Below are 25019 nucleotides of genomic sequence, written 5' to 3'. Positions count from 1 at the left end.
GGTCTAAGTACTCTCTAAATTCCAATTGCCTTGTTAGCTCTACGTTTGTTCATTGAGGATACATATTTTAAGTTTTATTTTCAGTTATTTCCAGAGAGAAATATGGCCAGAACCAGGAGACCTTTATTGTCTCCTTCCTACCCAATAGAAGGCTTTGCTTTATGCAACAGGCAATATGCCATCTATGGGAGCGGCAGAAGAAATGAAATTTGAAGTCCCTTCAGGAAGTCAAGTGAGCAGGGCTAGAGTCTGATCTGTTTAACTAAACCTCTTATACTCGGATCTTTATTATTCACATGTAATTACTCATTTCCTCAATTAAATACCAGCAGCTTCTATTTATAAAGCACCAACCAGGATTTATTAAAACCCTCATTTTCACCACTGGTAAGCCAAGTTTCCAAGAGGTTATGTAACTTGTCTAAGAATATCCAGATAATGACAAGTGATGGAGTGGAGAATGAAAACCTAGAACTACTTCCAAAGATCAGGTTCTCTCCTATGCCAAATACCTCTGATTATTACTTGAATTCATGTTAGAAAACAAAAAGTTTTCATAGATACTCAGAATATTTCAAAAGTAAAGTTTCTGCTCAATTGAGAATAAAATCTAGAAATTTTCTAAATTTCACGTTATAGAGCAAAGATAGATTGGGGACTTAAAGCTATAATTCAACTCCCTCATTTTGCAAAAAAAAAAAAAAAGGCAAATTGAGGTTTAGAGAAGTTAAACTTTCCTAAGTCACCTGGCATCGGGGTGCCAGAACCAAGTCTTCATATTCCTGGTCCCTTCTGCCTTCATTGTACCTACCCACTATTGGCTAGAAAACAGTCCTTATATGTATATAAAATGTTTCTTCTTTAGGCCCAAGAGCAACAAGCATACTGGTACAGTTTTGCTCTAGGAAGGATCTGGAGCCATAAGAATGGAAAATGCTGTATACCAAATTCCCTTTTCGGAAATTCACAATACATCTTTTAAAGGTTTCTTTAGTTAAAAAAAAGGGGGGTAGGGAAGAGGAGGGACATCACACAGGAGGAGGTCTTTTCTGAAACACTATTGGGAACAGCTGTGGCTCAATCAATTGGGCTCCTGTCATACAGGAGGCCCTGGGTTCTTGTCACACAGCCTCCTTGAGAAGGAAGGCTCGCCTGCATGCGGCAGAGAGTTGCCCCGCCCACAAGCGCAGCAGAGTGCCGCCTGCCCCGCGCCCTGCAAGTGCCAAGGAGAGCCAACTCAGCAAGGTGATGCAACAACAACAAAAAAGTGGAGACAAGCAAAAAAAAACCCAAAAACGCAGAAATATCGTGCTGCAAACAGACACACAGAGAGCAGGCAGGAAACAAGCCGCTGGGGCAGGGCGGGGGATAAATTTAAAAATAAATACAGACACAGAAGAACATACAGCAAATGGGCACAGAGAGCAGACAACACACAAAAAGCCACAAGGCGGGGGGAGAGATTAAAAAAACAACAACACTATTAACCTCCCTTGAAAAGTTTTCCCTTAGAATCAGCTTGGGAAACCACTGGTTTAGATCATCACTGGACAGGCAATCAAATTGCCTGTGTTAATCAAGAGATAACCATACCCACTATGACAGTTTGAAGTTGGGTGGACCCCAGAAAATCATGTCCTTAGAATTAACCCATTCCTGCACAAGAAAACCTATTGTAGGTGGGACCTTACTATTAAATTACTTCAGTTAGGGCCTCTGATTAGATTGAGTGATCCTGGGCAGATCTTAATTCTCTTACTGGAATCCTTTATAAACAGGAGAAATATTCAGATAAACAGGAGAAATACGCAGGTATACAGATAAAGAAAACTCCTAGAAGCTTACAAAGAAGGCTCCAGGAGCCAGAAGATGAAATCAAGAGAACACAGATGCTGAGAGACCACCACTTAGGCCAGATGATAAAAGCAACGAGGTCCAGAGTAAGGGAGAGAGACTAGCAGATACCAACACATGCCTGATCGACCACAGCTGCAACCCAGGAAAGAGGAAGCATCTTTTGATGATGACTTGATTTGGATACTTTCACAGTCTTGGAATGGTAAGCTTATAAATTAGTGCCCATTGTAAAAGCCAGCCTATTTCTGCTATATTGCACCTTGGCTGCCTTTAACAAACTAAAACACCCATATTAACTAGATTCTTAAATATGTGATAACTGATTGAACCCATATGACAGTTACACAAGTATGAATATTTTATGGGCAAATTCTCAAGTAATGTATACAAAAATAGCACATGAATGAACATATCCCAAAAGAAATCCAAATTATCCTTTATCAAAGTAGTTAGAATAGGTGGAATAAATAAATAGTTGAGTTTTTTTGGAACGTTAGGGAGACACCAGAGTCTTCAGCAATTCTTTATTCTAATTCCAGCACTCCCTAGCTTTCTAACCTTAGATAACTTTCTGAGGTTCAGTTTCCTCAGTAAAATATAAATGAAAATAGTGCTTACTTAACCCCTTGAGTTGTAAAGCTCATTAAAAATTAGCTGTCATTATTATAAAACATGAAGGAAACATTAAAAATGAGATCATAAAATTTAGTTTCATGTGGACAATAAGACATTTCTAAATTACGAGATGAGCTTGAACTTGCTTAAAAGGATCTGAAGTACTAAAATCAAACTATCTTATTCCCTGGGAATCAAATAAATTATCTTTCATTAAATTCTTATTCTATTGTCTATTCTTTCATTTAACACATGAAAACAAGAACAAATAAGCAGACAAAAAACACATGGGCCTTATTTAACCTGTCGTAAATGTGACTTTATTACTGCAAAATCAAGATGAAAGTAGTTTAAAGGAGACATGGAAGTAGTACTGCTTCCCTCTTTATGAGAAACACTAACAGGGCAGCAAACTTCACTGCTCTTCCCAGTGTAATCCCAAAGTCCAGCCTTCCCCCTTCCCTCCTTAACCTCCTCCCTTGCATCTGTCACTATATACGTCACAAAATAGCATGACATTACATTCCTAAAACTAGATATGCATGCAAGATGAATATGTAAATGTAATTTACTGTCAAGTCACAAAATATGGTAGTTTATTACTTTAATCCCCAAACCCTTTGAAGTGGAGAATGCTCCAGGATTTAGAAGCCAGCAAGGACAATTGAATCAGTTTGCCAAAAAGCTTCTTTGAAGACATAGCCATGTTCTTGGGCAGGAAGATTCAATGAGATACAGATGTTGATCACACCCCCTCAATTGATAAATTTAATAAAATTTCAATTTTGAAAAGTTGATTATAAAGTTCATCTGGAAGGACACCTAAGCAAGAATATCTAGGAAAATTGAAAAAGAGCAATGAGGGGGACTATCCCTCCAGATTAAAATACATTTTAAGACTCTATAATTAAGAGTGGCACTGGCATATGGAATGTACACTGGAACAGAAAAGAAAGTCCAGAAATATACCCAACTGTATACAGAAATTTAGTATTGGTAAAGGCAGCATCTCAAAGCAGTAGGGGAAAAGACAGTCCCATTACTTTTTTTTTTTTAAAGATTTATTTATTTATTTCTCTCCCCTTCCCCTTCCCCACCCCAGTTGTCTGTTCTCTGTGTCTATTTGCTGCGTGTTTTTCTTTGTCCACTTCTGTTGTCAGCGGCACGGGAATCTGTGTTTCTTTTCGTTGTGTCATCTTGTTGTGTCAGCTCTCCGTGTGTGCAGCACCATTCCTGGGCAGGCTGCACTTTCTTTTGCGTTGGGTGGCTGCCTTACAGGGCGCACTCCTTGCACGTGGGGCTCCCCTACACGGGGACACCCGTGTGGAACGGAGCTCCTTGTGCGCATCAGCACTGCGCGTGGGCCGGCTCCACACGGGTCAAGGAGGCCCGGGGTTTGAACCGCGGACCTCCCATGTGGTAGGCGGACGCCCTAACCACTGGGCCAAGTCCGCCTCCCCAGTCCTGTTTCTTGTACATTCCAACCAAAGCATACACTCAGTGGCTTTCAGTTTTATCACAGAGTTGTGCTGTCATCGCCTCAGTCAATTTTAGAACATTTTCCTTACTTCAATTAAAAAATCCCTTGCCCCCCTAATTTTGACCCATAGCACTGGATATAGTGGATATAGTGCTTTCTTTGTCATTGATGCAAAAATATTCAATATTGCTGTTAACCACAGCCCATTAGGTACACTAACTGCATTTTCCCCATGTATCACCATATTCTTAACACCTTGTAGTAGTGATGTACATTTCTTCTAGTTCACAGAAGAACATTCTTATATTTGTGCTCTTAACCACAATCCTCATTCACTTTGATATGGTACTGGGATAACTGGATAACCACTGAGGGTGGGGTGGGGGGAGGAATGGATCTGTTCCTTAAACTAGGATAAATTCCAAATGAATGAGAGGTTTAAAATGAATCTAATACACAGTATTAGAAAACATATATAAGTTCTTCCATAACCTGGAAGTGGGAAAGACTTTAACTGTGACTCAAAATTCATAAACAATAAGGAAAAAAGACTACTATATACAAATAAAAAATTTAGAATATAAAAAGTAAAAAAAACCACACCATATGGTACAGAGTTTCTGTTTGACGTAAGGAAAAGGTTTTGGAAATAGTGGTGATGATTGTACAATGTTGTGAATGGAATTAATGTCACTGAACTGTACACTTAAAAAGAGTTAAAAACGGAAATTTTATGTTACATATATTTACCATAATAAAAGAAACACCATTATGGAGGGTAAAAGACAAATGAAAAACTGGGAAAAATATTTGCAACTTTTTTCATAGACAAAGCGTTAATATTCCTGATAACTTCTAAAACCTGAGAAAAAGACCAACAACCTGACAGAAAAGTAGGCGAGAAATAGCGACAATTCACAGAAAAAGAACCTAAAGTGGCCCTTAAATATATAAAGTTGTTCAACCTCACTCAAAAGAAAAAGGCAAATTAGGAAGTAAAAGCATGTTTGAAAATACCCTGTTGGGGACATGCTCATATATTGCTATTACAGTAGGAATACAAAATGGTACAATCCTGTGGAAGGGAATTGGGAAATTTCTAGCTAAATTATATATTCAGATGTGTAATATAAGCATTTATCCTTTGACCCAGATATCCTTCATTAGCAAAAAACAAAAAAAAAGACATATGCACAAGGCTTATTGCTGTACTACTGTTATAATAGAAGACAAGAAAGAACCCAATGCCCACCAATAAGGGACTGCTGGAACAAATCACTGTACATCCAAACAATGTATGTATATGGCTGTAAAAACAAGAGGAGGTTCTCCATACTGCTATGGAATGATCACCCAAAGATAATAGGTATAAAAGTTAGGTTGCAGCCTCAGACTTTTGCCCTTCTAGAAGCTGTGACACTGCATAGTTGAGATGCTGCATAGAAACCAGAGCCATACCTCATACCTGGCCCCTGCGGCCTGCAGGGTGCCTCAGCTGACAGTTGCCTCTGGGCCAGCACCAGCAGCTCAGCTGCCAATAGCAGCCCCACTACCTGCAGTTGGCTCATCTACTGCTGCACGTTGGCAGCCAGGTCTGGTGGCCCAGATGGCAACCAGGGCAGCTGGCGTGGCTGTGCGCTCTGTGTTGGGCACACACTGGGTCATGCCATCACCAGGGGCTTCAGTGGAGGGAGGAATGGTGAGCCCTCAAGGCCTGCCAGCACTTTCCAGGAGCCTCAGGGAGCCCAGCAGGCATACCAGCAGCAGCAGCATTTTGGCCCTTGCCACTGAGATGAAACAGTTTCTTTGGAGAGTGCCCAGAATCAGGGTGACCTTAAGCTCTGTGAGGGTTTCAGTGAGGTGCTGAAGAAGTACAGATTTGCAAATGGGATTAGCCTAATCAAGAAGCTGAAAATGAAGAAATGGAAAATCTGCTCTCATGATCAAGTTAACTTAGCATAAAACAATAATTCATAGTGAAAGTATAAGATGTAAAACACCAGTTAAATCTCTCCTCTATCAATAACAGCTTCCTTGCTTCAGAATCACAATGGAAGAGGGTGCTCTCCCTGTAAAGTCCATTGAGATGGTTAGGAATTGGGCTGGACAAGTGTTTGTGTGGCCTCCTTAAACAAGCTGCTATGATGTTATTATCTGTGAAGTTATTAGAATAAAGTGATTTTCTTCCACATACACAAAAATAAGTTGGAAAAAAGTGTGTAATATATATCACCATTTATCTAAAAAAAAAAAAGGGAGGGCACAGGAGTCATGACTTACTTATATTTAAAAATAGCAAACAATTTCTTTAAAACTTTTAAAGTAGGGAAGTGGATATGGCTCAATCAGTTGGGCGCCTCCCTCCCACATGGGAGGTCCCAGGTTTGGTTCCCGTGCCTCCAAAAAAGAAGACTAGCACACAACGAACAGACACAGAGAGCAGACAGTGAGGGCAAACAACAAGGCTGGGGGTGGGGGGATGGGAGAAGAAATAAAATAAATCTTAAAAAAAATTTTTTTTAAAGCTTATCTGTAGGGGAAAGGAGGGAACAGAAAGAACAGAAATACAAGCTAGATTTCTCTAAATACACCATGTAATATTTTAAAAAACAAAATTCCAAAAAGCAACAACAATCCCTATCAGGAGCAAAATCAAATAAATGTATTCAGTTGGTGGCAAAACAACATAGAAAATCTATGTCAGACAAGAAGGGCTTAAATGGTTCTAAATAATCATACTGTTGGCCACAGTATGGGTATGTGATTTTGAGATTTTTAAATTTTGATTATGGGATAAAATGAAGGAATAATATTAGGGTTATTAAGAATCAATTTTCTTGGCATGGGAGAAAGGATATAGAGATCAAAGATATACACTGAACCTGAATTAATTAGCAGTCCTGAATTTGAACTTGAAATATCAAAATGAATTAATGAATTGTTTTAGCATAAAAATAAGATACATACAAATGTATGTGTGTGATTTCTTAGCTCTGTCAACTAAAAAATTCTATCAGCCCAGTAGCAATGAGCATATATTGTTACCAGACCTTTGGACTCTAAATATCATTTCCCACCAAAAAGGAATGAGATTCCTTGAAGAAATGACTGATTCTGGATCTGGGCAGAAAATGTACAAGTTGAATCTGAAACATCTGGACTCTAGGAAACAATTCATTATTTAAAAACAAATAAATAAATACCAAGAAAATTAAATGTTTATCTGTCTTTACTGTACATACTATATACCTCAGCATAACTAAACAGGTGAGGTAAAGTTTCTCTTCATAGAGGCATTCCTACTAGTAAAGGAATGAATGAGAGCATGAGAACGTCATTATCATTTGGCAGGACCAACTAAAGCCAAGGATCTAGGTTGACAGTCACCAATGCTGAGACCACATAGGCAAGATTAACAACACAAAAAGAGACATTCTGCATCTCTTAAAGGAAATACAAGGCACCACATAGGAAGCAGTCCTGATCCTTTCCCCCAAGTCAAAAGAAGAAGAAGAAGATAAAAAAGAACCCAAATCAGATCAAGCCTCTAGATCTAACTGCCAATTTACAGGGATAAAAAGGGACAGAGGAACATAGTACACATTACCTTCAGCATGCAATCCACAAAATCCAGTCTGTGGGAAACTGTAACATAAATGACCCATATATTCAATAAATAAATTGCAAGGGGAATAAGACAGGAAGAAGCAGTGCTTAACAATTAAGAGGCAAATCAATAAACAACTGAAATTCATTGACTTGGTATTTATTTGTTTTTGTTTAAGAAAAGTTTTACTAATGTGTTAATATATCAGCAAAGTTATTCTGGGGGGTTTAAAAGGCAGACAGACACACTATTATAGGCTGTAACAAAAGGGTTTTATACAATTAAAATATTACAGAGACCTATGGGATTTACTGAATAACAAACCCATAAAAAATTAAATCTGAAAGATTAAATCCAATAATAGCACCTACATTATCTCTGGCAGTAAAACTTTTAACTGTTTCATGCTCTGCTAATACATTTCTTGCCTATCTTTTTTTAAATTTATTTCTCTCCCCTTCCTCTCCCAACCGCCCTGTTGTCTGCTCTCTGTATCCATTTGCTGTATCTTCTTTGTTAGCTTCTGTTGTTGTCAGCGGCACGGGAATCTGTGTTTCTTTTTGTTGTGTCATCTTGCTGCGCCAACTCTCTGTGTGTGCGGTGCCATTCTTGGGCAGGCTGCACTTTATTTTGTGCTGGGCAGCTCTCCTTACGGGGCGCACTCCTTGCGCGTGGGGCTCCCCTATGAGGGGTACACCCCTGCGTGGCAGGGCACTCCTCGCACGCATCAGCACTGCGCATGGGCCAGCTCCACACGGGTCAAGGAGGCCCGGGGTTTGAACCGCGGACCTCCCATGTGGTAGGCGGACGCCCTAACCACTGGGCCAAGTCCGCTTCCCTTGACTGTCTCCTAAACATAGTGCTCTCACACCCAAGGGATGAACTAAGGGCATAAGAAGTCCTGATACTGAGAAAGTACAGCCAAAAGAAGGACCAGAAATATCGACTTAGACTTGGGAGTTTTATTTGGGAATCACTTAACTTTACTTGAACCTAAGTTTTCTACATATTGAATACTACATATGAGGAAGCTCTATGTATGATTCTTAAGGTTTGTCAGTAAGAATAGTTAAAAATTAGTAATATACAGCATTATTCCTATCAATTTTTTCCTCATAAGTTATATTTATAACAAAATTATAATTAAAATATTTATTACACTTGCTTATTACATATCAGGGACACAGCAGTGAACATTTATGCTTGATGGTTTAGCATCCACTCTAGTGTGCTTTTTATAAATGAACAGGCAAAACACACTCTTCTAAACATTCATGGTAATATAATAATGTAAAGTTCTCCAAAGAAAGTAACTAGAAATTGCATTAAATACTGGTTTAATTAGGAGTAACTGCTATAATAAAACAAATAACATTATACATTATTTATTTTTCTACTGAGCTCTAGTTTGCGAAACTGAACAGCAAAAATTGATCTTCTTAAGAGCTGAGTCATGGTAAAACTGGTAGTTCCTTGAAAACTGGGAGATGCATGAACAAAGCCACAGACACAACCTATCCCTCACCAAAATCCCAGAGAAAAGCATTTTATTAACTTGGGGGAATAAGACACTGGTGAAGATAACACTGAGTCTAAAGTCATCTGAAAAGCTTACCCAAGGAATGAAGGGAACCAGTGGTACTTGTGGCACGTAAGAATCAACTTTGCATTGGGCTGACAGCATATTTTATTAAATAGCCTTGAGTAAAAAAGTGAAATGCTTACTGTGATTGCTCAGAAACTAATCAAAAGATTACAGAGTCCTTCATAACTTCAAGATGCTGAGTGACTAGAGGTCACCCCAGATACAGAATTTTAGAAAGTTAGTCCTTGGAGTTAATGGCACCTTGGCTTCGGCCACGGATACAAAGGAATGATGCTCTGGAGAGGAAGCTAGGAAAATTGTGATCGGCCAGTGAAAAGAAGAAGGTCCCAGCTTGAGGTGGGATTTTTAATTCTATTGCTTATTTTTCACTGCTCATACCTCTTTTTTTTTTTTTTTAAGATTTATTTATTTTTTATTTATTTCTCTCCCCTTCCTCTCCACCCTGGTTGTCTGTTCTTCTTGGTCCGCTTCTGTTGTTGTCAGCGGCACAGGAATCTGTGTTTCTTTTTGTTGCGTCATCTTGCTGTGTCAGCTCTGTGTGTGTGTGGCACCATTCCTGGGCAGGCTGCACTTTCTTTTGTGCTGGGCAGCTCTCCTTAAGGGGCACACTCCTAGCGCGTGGGGCTCCCCTACGCGGGGGACACCCCTGTATGGCAGGGCACTCCTTGCGCGCGTCAGCACTGCACGTGGACCAGCTGCACACGGGTCAGGAGGCCCGCAGTTTGAACCACAGACCTCCCATGTGGTAGACGGACACCCTAACCACTGGGCCAAGTCCACCGCCCATACCTCTGTCTTAATAAATGGTAATTTCGATAACTTGAAGTCCTCTCTCACTGGGATCTGTCAGGAGGAGGCCTTGGGGAACATCTAGCTTCATATTCTGCTCCTGAGTGTATGTGGAGACTTTCTTCAGAACCTTCTCATAATGAGTTCCCATGCCTCAGAAGATGGTGTATGCTGTTAAACAAGCCAAACAGCCTTTAAGATATGATTGGCCCCCAAACTTCTCTGTCTCTGCATAAAGGTTATTCAGTGTTTGAGCTGTTTCTTCAAGTATCTGCTTATCAGTCTGGTTCTCCAGCTCTGTGGGGAACTTGGTCTGGAACTGGCAGTGTGTGCACTGCTACAGGCTTCCTGAATGAAGACCTTCCCAGATACCAGTCCCTGTTACAGGACAGGACAGGTCCAGCTGCACCGCCTGGTCTGCTCCAGCGGCAGTCACACCACCTTCCCCGTCACTTACACCTCATCGCAAAAAGCATGGATATTATTTGGATCTTAAGTTCAAATAAAATATTAAGCAAAGTTTCAAGTGATTTTTTATTGTACTATATGACTTAAATAGATCTTTTAAAGTTATACTGAGTAGGCATATCATTTAGCTCTGTCTAAAATATCATGGTGGGCATCAACCCCTGGGCAAGAAATCTAAGCCCCAATTTAAAAACTCTAAGGTGTGAAGCGGATGTGGCTCAAGCAGTTGGGCACCCACCTACCACATGGGAGATCCCAGGTTCAGTTCCCGGTGCTTCCTAAAGAAGACAAACAAGACAATGAGCCAATGCGACAGGGTGGCACAGCAAGCTGATGCAACAAGCTGATGCCACAAGATGATGCTGCAACAAGGAGAAACAATGAGAGACACAACAAACAGGGAGTGGAGGTGGCTCAATAGAGTGGGCGCCTCGCTCTCATTTGGGTGTCTCCTAAAAAGATGATGAACAGATACAGAGAGCAATAAACAGAGAGAGGAGACAGCAAGCACAAACAACGGGGGAGGGGGGGAGGATAAAAAAAAACATGTGAGGAGTCAAACTGGATCTTCCCCTCTTTAACAGCCTCTTCCTAAGAACTTAAACCATAATCCATTCATCTTATCAGTATCTACTGACACGTAACAGGTACCAAAATAGACACAGGATATTTTTTTTTAAGATTTATTATTTATGTCTCTCTCCTTTCCCTTCCCCTATTGTCTGCTCTCTGTGTCCATTTGCTGTGTGTTTTTCTGTGTCCACTTGCATTCTTGTCAGCGGCACCAGCAATCTGTGTCTTTTATTTAGTCATCTTGCTGCATCAGCTCTCCATGTGTGCACTGCCACTCCTGAGCAGGCTGCACTTTTTTTGCATGGTGTGGCTCTCCTTGTGGGAGCGCACTCCTTGTGTGTGGGGCTCCCCTACGTGGTGGACACACCTGTGTGGCATGGGACTCCTTGCACACATCAGCACTGCGCATGGGCCACCTCACCACACTGGTCAGGAGGCTCTGGGTTTGAACACTGGGCCTCCCATATGGTAGGCGGACGCTCTATCTGTTGAGCCTAATCCGCTTCTCATCCCTTGAGGATTCTTAATAAGATAGGAAGTTTCTGCCTCCATGGAGCTTCCCATCTAGCTATAAATCAAGGAATTCTTTTTAAAAAAAATTCGCCTGCACCTTTCAATAAAGAAATATTAATTTAATAAAAAATTTTATCCAAAGGAATTATTTGGGCATTCATTCAATTAGCACTGCTAAAAACGCAGACTTCAGAGCGATAGCATGTAATCTGGGGGGCAGAGGATAACTATATTAAGTGTAAGAAGATCTGGATTCTACAACAATAGTAACTTAAATTTACTAATTCCTATGTGTCAGACACTATATTCTGGGCAGTTTAATATATGCAATCTATCTAACTCCAATAACTCTGACATAAATAACATCTTAATTTTTACAGATAAGAATCCTGAGGTTTAGAGAATGAAACAGCATTCCCACTGGCAAATGAAAGGCAAATCATAGAGCCAGGAATTTGAACTTGGGGGTCTCCGACTCCAATTTATGCTTGTGCCACTACATTATGCTGCCCATAATTGCACTAATTTTCACTGGTTTCTAACGTATAAAATGGGGAGCCCAACCATCCTCAATTATCTATAAGCCAGTATGAAAGTAATATGCATGAAAAGGGTTGGTAGAAACTAATGAAACTTAATGTAATAATATTAAACTTGTGGAAAATGTATTTAAAGATACCATAATTGTAAGCTAAATCTGAGTTTTTCAATAAAAAACTCTACAAAGTTTAATCATCACTTTTAATTCCCAAATCACGTTTAAGTTTATTCTTGTGAATAACAGCAGACAAGGTTTCTACATGCAAAATCTTTTATATATCCTTTTTGAAAAGGACTTGCACTTCTTCACAAGTATATTACAGGCTACGTGGTGTTTATCTCCCAGATTCTAATTTTAAAAAGGGTTGACAATATTTTTACACAAATTCTCAATTATAGTCTCAAAGGAATAGTCCCCAGAATAATAAAGGCAAATATAAGAGAACTTTACCACATTGTACAACTGAATGTACTCCAGGACTGCCCCTCTTTTGACAGAGCTCTATTATGTATCAGGGGCTTTACATGCATTGTCTCATTTGACCCTTTTGAGAGCCTAAGCACCCTTTCATGATAAAAAACAAACAAACAAACTTAAACTAGGGGTAGAAGGGAATTTTCTTAACCTTATGATAAAGGGCATCTGGAAAACATCCACAGCTAACATCATACTTAATGGTGAAAGACTGAATGCTTTCCCCCCTAAGATCAGGAACAAGAGAAGAAGTCTGTTCTCCCTATTTCTATTCAAACATTGTACCAGAGCAACTAGGCAAGAAAAAGAAAGAAAAGACATCAGACTGGAAAGGAAGAAGTGGAACTAGTTCTATTTGCAAATGACATGATCTTGTATTTTGAAAATCCTAAGGAACCCACAATAATACTATTAGAACTAATGGAAAAATTTAAACAAGGGTATAGGATGCAAGACCAATGTACAAAAATCATCCACTGACATTGGATAAAATTAAGAAAATTCCAGATATAACAGCATCAGGAAGAAGAAAATATTTAGGGATAAATTTAACAAAATAAGTGCAATACATGTACACTGAAAACTACAAAACATTATTCAAAGAAATTAAAGAAGATCTAAATAAATGAAGAGACATCCCATGTTCATGGATTGGAAAACTTACTATCATTAAGATAACAATACCCCCCCAATTTAATCCATATTTGATATAATAGCAATCCCTACCAAAATCTCAGCTACCTTTTTTGCAGATCCTAAAATTTTGCTGATCCTAAAATTCATATGATAATGCAAGGGATCCAAAATAGTCAAAACAATCTTTAAAAATGAACCAAGTTGGAGGACTCACTTTCCTGATTTCAAAACTAACTACAAAGCTACAGTAATCGAGACAGTGTGGTACTGGCATAGGATGGATGTATCCATCAACAGAACAAATTCAGGATCCAGAAACAAACATAGGTATGTGTGGTCAATTGATTTTTGACAAGGGTGCCAAGACCATTCAATAGGAAAAGAGTAGTCTTTTCAACAAATGGTGCAAGGACAATGCAAAAGAATGAGGCCCCACCACATACCTCACATCCATTAACTAAAAATAGATCGCTGACCCAAACTTAAGAAATATACTATATTGCAGCTCCTACTCTCCAGTTTGTTGGACTTGCACAGGTTGGCTAACAGGGAGGTGAAGATGGTCAACCACCACACCTGGGAACCAAGAGTGCCTACAACTCCAAGCAGGAGAATCGCATCCATCAACCATGTGGAATCTAAGCCCCCTCTGGATCTAGAGGTGGAGAGGACATCACCAAACCAGGGTCCACAGGATGGAGAAATAAAATATGGATTAGAATGAACTTACTGGTATTTTACTATAGAACTATTGTGACCAGTAATAGAAGAAACTGTAGCATTGATATGAAGAAAGTGGCCACGGCAGTTGCTGAGGGCAGGGAGACGGAAGAAGAGATGTGATGTGGGGCCATTTTCAGGACTTGGAGTTGTCCTAAATGATATTGCAGGGACAGATGCTGGACATTATATATCCTGCCATACCCACTGAATGTACCGGGGGAGAGGGTAAACTACAATGTAAACTGTAATCCATGTGGTGCAGCAGTGCTCCAAAATGTATTCACCAAATGCAATGAATGTGCCACAATGATGAAAGAGGTTGTTGATGTGCGAGGAGGAGAGGGTGGGGTGTGAGGTATGTGGGAACCTCTTATATTTTTAATGTAACATTTTTTTGTGATCTATGTACCTTAAAAAAAAGAAAAAAAAATTCCTACTTTTTAAATCAAGAGATGCTTACCTTTCTTGTACAAGCACTTCAGTATATTCTATTAATACTTAGAATTGTTCAAGAAAGCTTAAAATTTTTGTTTGTACCATTATATATGGAGATTTGTAAGATTACTACTACTGACTTAAAAACAATTCACAAAATATAGCAAGTATTTACTGAAATATATTTAAAATGACTGTTTGAAGCATAATAAAGTTCAAAAACTAAAAAAAAAAAAATACTACAAAACTCTTTAAAGAATACATAAGGTAAATTTTTGTAACCATTAGGCCGTGGTTTCTTAGATGTGACACCAAACACATAAGCAATGTAAGAAAAAACACATAAATAAGACGTCATAAAAATTCAAAACCTCAAAGGACATAATCAAGAAAGTGAAAAGAACTCACAGAATGGGAGAATATTTTTGCCAATCAAATAACTGCAAGTCCCTGCACTCTTGAACCACATCCTCCAACCTTTTCAGCTTCCCCCTTCTACTATCCTATCTCTAATAATCCTTCAATCCTGCTAGGACCTAAAGCCCACTGACCCAACCACATTTCCACCATACTCAGTTCCCTTCATGACCTCATTTTCCATCTTACCCATCTATAGTCAAACTTCTGATCACTCTCTTAAATGCATCCTTGACTCCTCAGCCCCTCTATAATAATCACACTCCCTTGGTTAAACCACAGTCCTTTTAAAATTTCAAACCTCTGCCTACCCTGCACCTGCATCTTCACAGCAGAACGAGCCTGACTGGTTTTTAAACAAATTTATGCTCACTAACCTCAAGTGGACTCACTCAAGAATAACCACAAAAGCAATTCTCCCTCCTCTGCATCAACTGTTTATATCTAAAGTATCTTCCTCATCAGCATACAAACATGCTGATATTTCTTCCATTCCAACTTCTGCTCAATCTCCTTCCAGTAAAATCTGCTGAAATCTCCAATACCTCACATTCCATTCTCTCTTCATCTCACTTCAATCACGCTTTCACCCCCTGTATTCCAATGAAACTTCTGGTTAAGGTCACTAATGACCCTCCACAATGTAAATCCAAAGGTTTGTTCTCATTCTTCAAGTTACTTCACTTAGCTTCTCCTACTTAACATCTACACTTGGATAGCTAATAGAAATCTCAAACTACACGACTAAAACTAAGCTCCTGATCCCCCTCCACACCCAAATGAGCTCCTCCCACTGTCTTCCTCAACAGAGTAAATGGCTTTTCCACCTTCTAATTACTTAGGTCAAAAATCTTAAGAGATATCCTTAATTTCACCCTTTTTCTCTCACCACACATATAATACCTTAGAAATCTCATCCACTTTACCTTCAAAATACATACAAAGTTCAATTCTTCCTCATCACTACCTCCTCCTTCACCCTGGTTCAACTGTTCCAGGATCACTATAAAAACCTGCTAAGGGGGCTCCCTACTTCCTCCCTTATCTCCCTTCAGGCTATCCTCAAAACAATAGCCAGAGCAATCCTATTAAATCATGATCATGTTACTGCTCTACTTAAAATCCTCCCATGTTTACCCACTTCACTCAGAGTTAAAACCAAAATCCTTAAGATGGCCTGAAAGGTCTTCTACCATCTTGCCCCACATTCACCCCCTGACCTCATCTCCTACTACTTTCCTGCTCCTACCTCCCTCCGTTCTGGCCACACTGGCCTCCTTGCCATCCCTGGGTAGGGGTCACACATGATCACGCCTTAGGGTTTCTGCATGCCTTATTCCCTCTATCTAGAATCTTCTCCCCTCAGCTTTCCATACGATTTACTTCCTGAGGTTTTCACACACATGCCACTCTCTCCGTGAAACTTTCTCTTGATTACCCTATTTAAAATTAGCTCCCCTTCCTCAAAATTCCCTATTTGTTTTTCTCCATACCATTTATTACCATGGAACACATTTCACTTATTTTGATTCTTCTCTCTCCTCCCCTAGATATTGATTGTACAGCTGTATCCTATACCTGGAATTGTAACTAGCACAAAGTAGGTCCTGAGTAAGCGCTGACTGAGAATGGAATAATACTATATGTACAAGAATATTTACTGCAGTATTACTTGTATGATAATGCAAAAAGAAAAAGAAAAAGAAAACAACCTGATTGTCAGTTTTAAAAAGCTACAAAGTAATAATATAATGTTTAACATCCAAGTACTTAATATTTGCTAGTGCTTTAGAATACATGAACATTTAATCAAACCCTCACGAGGTAGGTAATACTCATTAGTCCCATTTTATAAACGAAAAAAAACTAAAGTACAGGAAGGTAAGTAATGGTCACAAAGTTTGCCATTAGAAAAGCCAGGATTCAAACCCACGCAGTGTTATTCCAGAGCCAGTCTTCAAGACCACCTTCTCTCTCTCTCTCACTTTTCTTAAAGAACTGAGGCTGGGGATTGAGCTCCAGACCTTGTACGTGGGAAGCTGGCGCTCAACCGCTAAACTGCACAGGCTCCCGAGTTGGTTTTATCATTTGTTTTGCTTGCTGTTTTGATTTTTTGTTTTTAGGACGCACAGGGGAAGGAACTCAAGACTGCCCCTGTGGGAAGCAGGCACACAACTGCTTGAGTCACATCTGCTCCCAATACAGCAATCTTTCGATGAAAACTCTTTTCTTTTGGGAATGGATCCACTGGCATTTCTTGGGAGTCTTTCTAGGATAAACCACATCCATAAAACACCAACTCTATTTTTTTTTAAATGGAGTGAAAACTCAAACACTTGCCAAGAAATCAGTACAAAATTCTTCTATAGCTCAGTGATTTATCCCAAAGTAATTTACAGTTATGTTGCCCACATCTAACTGAATAGCATTTTTTTATAACAAATAACCCCTGTAGAACCTTTTCAAAGCATTTAGTTTAGTTTACAGATAAAGAAAAACTTTTTTTGCCCTAGCATTTTACTGATTTATATAATATTCAATTAAATTTATACGATAAATAAAACCAGCACAAACCAGTTAGGGAACAAGCAAACTTACTCTTGTTAAGAATACAGCTCAACTGACAGCAGCAGAAACGTTTGGTTATACCAAAGAGTAGACCTTAGGAAATTAAAAGCTCTGTTCCAACTAGTCAGTTAAGAAAAGGTTAGGGTAAGAGAGCATCTACATTAAGTGGTTGTATATCTGTATACAGAGAAGAAAAAAGCACAAAAAAATTATACAACAAACCTGGAATTAGGATGAAAGCATTTAAGGTGAGATTTTATTACTTTTTAAAATTTTTTAGGAGGTCCCGGGGGATTGAGCTTGGGACTGACTGGTTCATGGGAAGCAGGTACCCAAACCACTGAGCTACACCCACTCCCCCCATTACTTTTTTATATAATTGTATGTTGCTGACTTGCAACAAGTACGATGGTAGATGTTTTAAAAAGTAAAATAGAAAAAGAATGCTGTGGATTAGCTAATAGCACCCCTCTTTTTATAAATAAGGAAACGGCTCAAAGAAGTTGAAACTTGCCCACAGAACCCGCCCAGAAGATAGGTTCCAAGGCTAATTCAGTTTCAAAGCTTATGTTCTCATCACAATGCCAAATTCCCTGGCAGAAAACTCAAACAGATCACTCTATGCTTAAAGAAAAAAAACCAACAAAAAGCACCATGGACTTTTTTCTCCCTTCAAGTAATAAGAGTTTGATGGAGCCAAAAGATTTTCAAAATGAGTTATAACCTTGATTCTACAGACCAGATTTTAAGATTCTACAGACCATAATTTAAGAGAACCAGGCCATATCCTGATATCCATTTAAAAGGAAAGAAATTCTTTACTCCTATACAAGCAGAAAAGGGACTGTTTCTTCCTTCACTGGCCATTGCATAGCTCCTTTAGTCCCTTCTCTCTATATCCATGTCATCCTTCTCCAAGAGGTAAAAAAGCAACCCAAAGGCAGTAAACCAAGGCACTAGGGGAGTCTGATGTATTTGGAAATTTGGGAAAAAGTACTCTAATCTTAAAAATGGCAAATCTATTCTGCAGCCAACTTGGTCAGAAAGTAACCTTCATTATACCTGCATTAGCTCTCTAAACCCATGCCCCCTCTTTTCCTTCCCATTTGAAATAGCTTTAAGACAAATGTCTGTTCCCCTCTCCATCAGAAATAGAGTGGGCATGACCATCCCGAAATCCTCAAGATTGAGGAATGAACAAACATAAGGGGCAATGCAATTATGGACTAAAATAGAATTATTATTCTAGCAATGGAAGAACTTGAATCATTGACAGAAAGGCAGTGGCCACCAGAGGTTCTGAGGGGAGGGAAAGGAAGAATAGGGGCATTTTGGGGACATTGTTTGTCCTGCATGACACTGCAATGATGGACAGAGGCCATTATATATTTTGTCAAAACCTATACAACTGTGCTAGGCAAAGTTTAAACTATAATGTAAATTATAGACCATGGTTAGTAGCAATGCTTTAATATGTGTTCATCAATTGTAACAAATGAACCACACTAATGAAAGACGTTGTTAATGTGGGAAAGTGGGGGAGGGGGTATATAGGAATCCCCTATATTTCTGATGTAATATTTATGAAATCTAAAGCTTCTCTAAAAAAATAAAAAAATAAAGCAAATGCCTGCATTAGTTATTTTAGTATATGTGCTGCCAAAACAAGCACTGTCTGCATTAGTTATTAAAACTCAATTGGTTGCAAAAAAAACAAGAGATAAAGCTAACCAGAGAAAAGCCTTAGAAGATGTCAATAGGCTGAAAAGCATGATAAATACATCCTAGGGAGCTCCAATCAAATCAAATGTCATTTAAAAAAAAAAAGTGAATCAGAGGGAAACCCAAAATTTCCAAAATATTTTACTTTAGTAAAAGTAAATATATATAAATTTCTATATATCAAATGAGGCAACAAATTGAGAGCCAGTTCCTGGCAAGTGTCACCCTGTTCTGGACTGATCCCTGTGGAGATTCCCAGCACATACTCCCTACTGTTAATGAAGCAAACCTGAAACCTTGTGTTACGTCACTCACTGGTTGAAAACAACCTTTGCTGACTCTCCACGCCTACTAATTGAAGTTTAAGCCATTGTGCATAGCTTTGAAAGGCCTCCAAAATCACTTCAACTCACTTTCCCAGTTTTACTCCCTAAATCCATCACAACAGACACACTCCACATATCCATCCCCACACGCTGCGGAAGCTGGTACTTCATAGGTTTTAGTATCTTCCTGTCCTCCACCTGTTACATTCTAGTCATCCTTCAAAGTAACAAGGTACAGTGTAAGAGTCAGGCTTTGAAGGTTAGATCCAGATCCACTAGAATTCTAATTTCATCCCCACTACTTAATAGCTTAATGACCTGGCGTAAAAACTTCTACAGATCTGTTTCTTCACCTGTAGGCAGATGTACCTCCTTTACACTTTACAAGTATACTGTAAAGATTAAACATAATGGTTATAAATTATTTAGTGTCATGCCTAAGGCATAGTAGATTCTTAAAAAATGGTTAACTACTAAGCCACCCTTTTTCCCCATTCCTCTAAATACTCAGACTCATTCCTGGCCTCCCACAGCACTTGTTTATACCACATTATACTATTAGCACTAATACCTTACAGGATACTTATTATCTGTATATACCTGATTTCTCCATTGGGTTATAGGCAAGATGGTTAAGGACATGGAATTTTTTTTTAAAAGAGGTACCAGGGATTGAACCCAGGACCTTACACAAGGGAATCAGGCACTCCATCACTGGACTACATCCACTCCCCATTGAGAGTTGGATTTTTTTGTTTGTTTGTTTTTTAGGAGGTACTGGGGATTGAACTTAGGACCTCATACATGGGAAGCAGGCACTCAACCACGTGAGCTACATCCGCTCCCTGGATATGGATTTCTAAATCTCTGCCATTTCCTATTTGTCCAAGTTATTTGACCTCTCAGAACCTGTTATTTTATTAATATAATGAACGAAGGATAACATTTTAGAGTTAGTAAGGGATTTAAACTACCTGGTATATATTCTTGACACCTAGTAAGTTTCAAAGAATGATTAATAGTAACCTGGATGATGAATCTGATCCAGAGATGAATTAAATAATACATAAATGCAAATTGTATTTGTCTCATTAAATCTAATTTCATTGAACAATCCTAATTTAATTTTAACCTGTTACCCATCTCTCCTACTGATCTAGATATCTATGAAGAAAAATGTAAGTTTCTACGGACTTTACCTCAGAGATACTACACATATTCATGTTCTTTCAGTACCAGACCAAGTACGTGATAATTTATAACTTATATTTATAACTCACTTCTAAAACAGTGAGTTGTAAACAGCCCTCATAAGGTTGGTGTGAGTATTAAACGAAATAATGTATGCTAAGTGTTTGTCAAAGTACTCATGGCATAGCAAATGCTCAATAAACAGTATCATACCTAACAGTGCCTGAGTACTGAGTTTCTTGATAAAGACTGCTGAATGAATGAATGAATGAATATTTAGCAAATTTTATTCTAAGAAATAAGTGTCCACTAATTTTAACTCTACCCTAAGTTAAATAATGATGAACAGCAACACACTGGGGCATTTTACAGTTTACAAAGCCATTCTGACATCTATAAGCTCATTTGGTCTCCACAACATCCTTAGGAGGAAGACATTTTTTAAGATAATGCAGTTTAGAGATAAGGAAACTGGTATCCATCAGGGTAACAAACAGCCAAGGGTATCCTCCAGCCAGATTCCCAAGTTCTGACATAAATGCCTAGTGCCAAATGCTCCGACCACAACAGCCAATACGAGAAGGCAGACCCCTACAAATTAGCACCAGTCAAGCACAGGAGTCCAGGAATAAGTCCTGCATAACGAGCTCCATCTGAAGTCACTGATAATACTTATAACACCTTTCGGGTGGGGGACAGACCTGCCTACAGGTGTCCTCTCCCCCATCCGAGTGGGACCTGACATCCCATGAGGCCATCAGCAAATGTTTGTGAAACTGACATGGTGACCGGGAACGCAGGTAGGAAGTTTTCCAGACCCAAACTGAAGCCAACTCCGCGGGGGGATTAAGGATCTCGGGCACGTCTACAGAGGGGCTGGGCGGAGGGTCCGACCGGTACCCAGGCTGGGAAGCATGGCTGAGGCCGGCGCCGCTGGGGGAAACCGAGGAAGCTGACCCGCTGAGGATAAAGGGACAGGGGGGAGGCGGATCTGGCCGCGGTGATGGCTGGAAGGCTGGGGACTGACAGAGGATCTGGGCCCCGGGGAAGCAGAGCAGTTGGCGTCTGGGGGGAGGGGGCCGCCCGTGATCTGAGAATCCCGGGCCCAATCTGAAGAGGGTTCTGGGCTCCTCTAAAGACTCATCCTCCATCCCGCCGTGGCGTGTGCCGCACCGAGTAGTCGCTGCTACCTGAAACTGCAGCAGCTTCTCTGTCTGCTCCTGGGTTAGATCCCGCTCCTCAGGCGCCGCCATTTTGCCGCCGCCTCTACGCTTCTGACCCGTCCGCACCGTCACCCGCCGGAAATGACCTCAACGGCAACCACTTCCGGCCTGAACGGTCGCCCTCCAGGGAGCAACTGCGCCTGCGCGTGCTAGTTCCACCCTCCGAAGCCCAGGCCGACGTGGGTGAGAGTTCTCGCCACCAGAGGGCGCCACCCTCCAGCCCATCCCGGACACTTTCGGAAATCGCCAGGAGGCTGTCAGTACAAGTTGTCCTTACAACATCCGCGACGAGCGAAGCTACTAGGAGAAGAGGAATGGAAATGGAAGAGAGAGCTCTACAGAGAGGAGGTAGGCTGGACGGGGCAAGCAAAGTGCGGGGGAGGCGGAGATTCAGCGTGGGGGATAAGGCAACCGCACAATAACCTCTGACATGCCTCTTCTGCTCATCACCTCCCTTAGGCTATTTCCACTGCCTTATCCCCCACGCTGGATCTCTGCCTTCCCCTCACTTTGCTTGCCCCATCCAGCCTGCCACCTCTCTTTTCCATGTCCACTTCTCTTCTGTCATCTGCCTCCTCTGTCCTGCAGAGGCAGAGTTCTGGGACTGATGCATAAAATTGCAGCGGACACTCTGGGTTCTGGGCGTCTAGGTTGTTGTTGGCTGTGTGGCATAAAAGAATTTAAGGTTGCACTATAGGGTAGACAGGGGAATAAGGAGTTTATTCAGAAACAGGGAAAGAAAAGCAGTACACAATCTAAGACCTAGACTGTTGGTATACCCTGGCCGGGTAAGGCCTTTTTAAAGCCTTTACTCTGACCTCCTTCACAGTGTTGGGAAGGGCCCCTGCAGCTGTCTGCTGTTCTGATTGGTTGCCTTATGATCCCTGCCTGTTAGCTCTCAGGGGCCCAGAGTGGGGAGGCCTGTTTGGCGTTATTCCGGGCTTCAAAGAGTTGCAAATAGGACCTGGTGGAAGGAGTCTCTCCGGCTTTCTTAGTAGCAGGCATGTTCTCTGCCGGGTCTCAGCTGCCTTCCCTGTGTCCTATCTAATCTGCCTCAATATTGCCAAGACTATCTGTGGTGTTCTCCAGCAGGGCACTTGGCTTCCTGGGCCTCACTGTCCCATGTCCTCATCTGTGGAAACCCATTCCTGCCCACTTCATAAGACCGATCAGGTGAAAGAATATAGGAAGTGCTTTGAAAGCTGAATTTCCTGTAATTGTACATTAAAGGATAAAAGGAATGGAATTTTTACTACTAATTTTTTACAGGCCTGTATCAGAGCTTAGCAGGTCTGCACAAACTTCCCAATGTCCTGGAATTTTTCTTAGACCCTTAAGGTAAGATTGGAAGGATTCACAGCTGTGACTATCAAGAATTTACTCCGTCAGCCCAAAGCCCAAGGGAGACAGGCTGCTATTCAGTATTTCCCATATTATTGGGTCCAGACAGTCTAGGTGAGGGTTTACAAAGGCAGATGCCCTCTGGAGTCAGGCAGGTCACATAAATGAGTGGCACATGGAGATGACAAATCATAGTCTTAATTTTCTTTGACTTGTTTGTTTAGGATGTATTCTTTCAACAGATGTACTTTGTAGTTCTATTAATCACTATTGAATGTTCTTCATTTCCTCAAAGAATCATATACTGTCTTGGTCTATTGTATTAGTCAGTCAAAGGGGTGCTGATGCAAAATACCAGAAATTAGTTGGTTTTTATAAAGGGTATTTCTTTGGGGTAGGAGCTTACTGATAACCAGACCATAAAGCGTAAGTTAATTCCCTCACCAAAGTCTATTTTCACGTGTTGGAGCAAGATGGCTGCTGACATCTGCCAGGGTTCAGGCTTCCTGGGTTCCTCCCTTCTCAGAGCTTGCTTCTTTCCAGGCTTAGGGTTCCTCTCTTCCCAGGACTCCAGCTTAAGGCTTCAGCATCAAACTCCAACATCAAAAACCCTTAACTCTGTCCTTTGCCATGCCTTTTATCTGTGAGTCCCCCCACCCTTTGGTCCCCCCACCAAAGGGGGGGGGATCACAGATTAATTACTTAATCAAGTAAACCTATTAATTATGTAATCAAGTAAACCTATGAAGTCAATATAATCTAATATGCCCAGAGGAAAAGATCAGTTTACAAACGTAATCCAATATTTCTTTTTGGAATTCATCAATAATATCAAACTGCTACGTCTATCTTTCTGTTTTCATCTTTCAGTAAAGACTTGGTTACATGGGAAGCGAACTTGGCCCAGTGGTTAGGGCGTCCACCTACCACATGGGAGGTCCGCGGTTCAAACCCCGGGCCTCCTTGACCCATGTGGAGCTGGCCCATGCGCGGTGCTGATGCGCGCAAGGAGTGCCCTGCCACGCAGGGGTGTCCCTGCGTAGGGGAGCCCCATGTGCAAGGAGCGCGCCCCTAAGGAGAGCCGCCCAGCGCGAAAGAAAGTGCAGCCTGCCCAGGAATGGTGCCGCACACTCAGAGAGCTGACACAGCAAGATGACGCAACAAAAAAGACACAGATTCCCATGCCGCTGACAACAGAAGCGGACAAAAGGAGACACAACAAATGGACACAGAGAACAGACAACCAGGGCAGGGCAGGGCAGGGGGGGAGAAGGGGAGAGAAATAAAAAAATAAAATCTTTAAAAATAAAAACTAAAAAAAAGACTTGGTTATAAGAAAGAATTCACCTTTTTTTTTTTTTTTTTTTTAACTCTTTCATAAGAAGTTGCCTCGGTATGGGAGACACAGATGGGAAGCTGTGGAGTTCATCATTCCTTGTCCAAAGGTGTTTTCTGCTTTTTGGCTGCAACTGATGACTTCCATGTGAGAGACCGTGTTGCCAGATTCCCCACCTTTTGAGTACCTAGAAATTTGGATCTGTATATGAAATCTCCCCCATTTGAAATGGTGGCAACTAATTCAATTTTTGCCATAATTGCAAGTCACATTTCAGTCCATGAGCTGTCACTCTGCCCTCTTTGATCTAGGCAGAATCCTCATGGCCTCTGTTTACGTGTGTTAGTTTGCCAATGCAAATTACCAGAAATGGGTTGGCTTTTATAAAGGGGATTTGTTTGTGTAAATTCCGTGGCCGTGAAGTGTCTAAATCAGGGCACCGCCGGAGATGCTTTCTCACTAAAGTCAGCTACTCTTGCTCCTGGTGTCCTGCCACCTGGTGATCAGGCACGTGGCAGGGCTCTCCTCAGCGGTGCACTGCTCCGTGGACCCAGCCCATCAGGGGTCTCTTTTTGTGC

At 40.7% G+C, this 25019-nt stretch overlaps 1 protein-coding gene and 1 pseudogene across 1 annotated transcript in view; one reads left to right on the top strand and one right to left on the bottom strand.

Moving 5' to 3' along the window:
• Nucleotides 1-21850, bottom strand: part of FAF2 (Fas associated factor family member 2) — a 67547-nt gene extending 45697 nt beyond the window's left edge. The window contains exon 1 of the mRNA XM_004459992.4: nt 21732-21850. Within this exon, the coding sequence (XP_004460049.1) occupies nt 21732-21794 (63 nt within the window). The 5' untranslated portion in view covers nt 21795-21850. The remainder of the gene's footprint in view (nt 1-21731) is intronic.
• On the top strand, nt 5385-5914 carry LOC139439867 (coiled-coil-helix-coiled-coil-helix domain-containing protein 2 pseudogene; annotated as a pseudogene).
• Nucleotides 21851-25019: the final 3169 nt, after the last annotated feature.

The sequence above is a fragment of the Dasypus novemcinctus genome, chromosome 2, assembly GCF_030445035.2.
Source record: "Dasypus novemcinctus isolate mDasNov1 chromosome 2, mDasNov1.1.hap2, whole genome shotgun sequence".
In the NCBI taxonomy this organism is placed as follows: Eukaryota; Metazoa; Chordata; class Mammalia; order Cingulata; family Dasypodidae; genus Dasypus; species Dasypus novemcinctus.
This window is presented reverse-complemented; position numbering and strand designations above follow the sequence as displayed.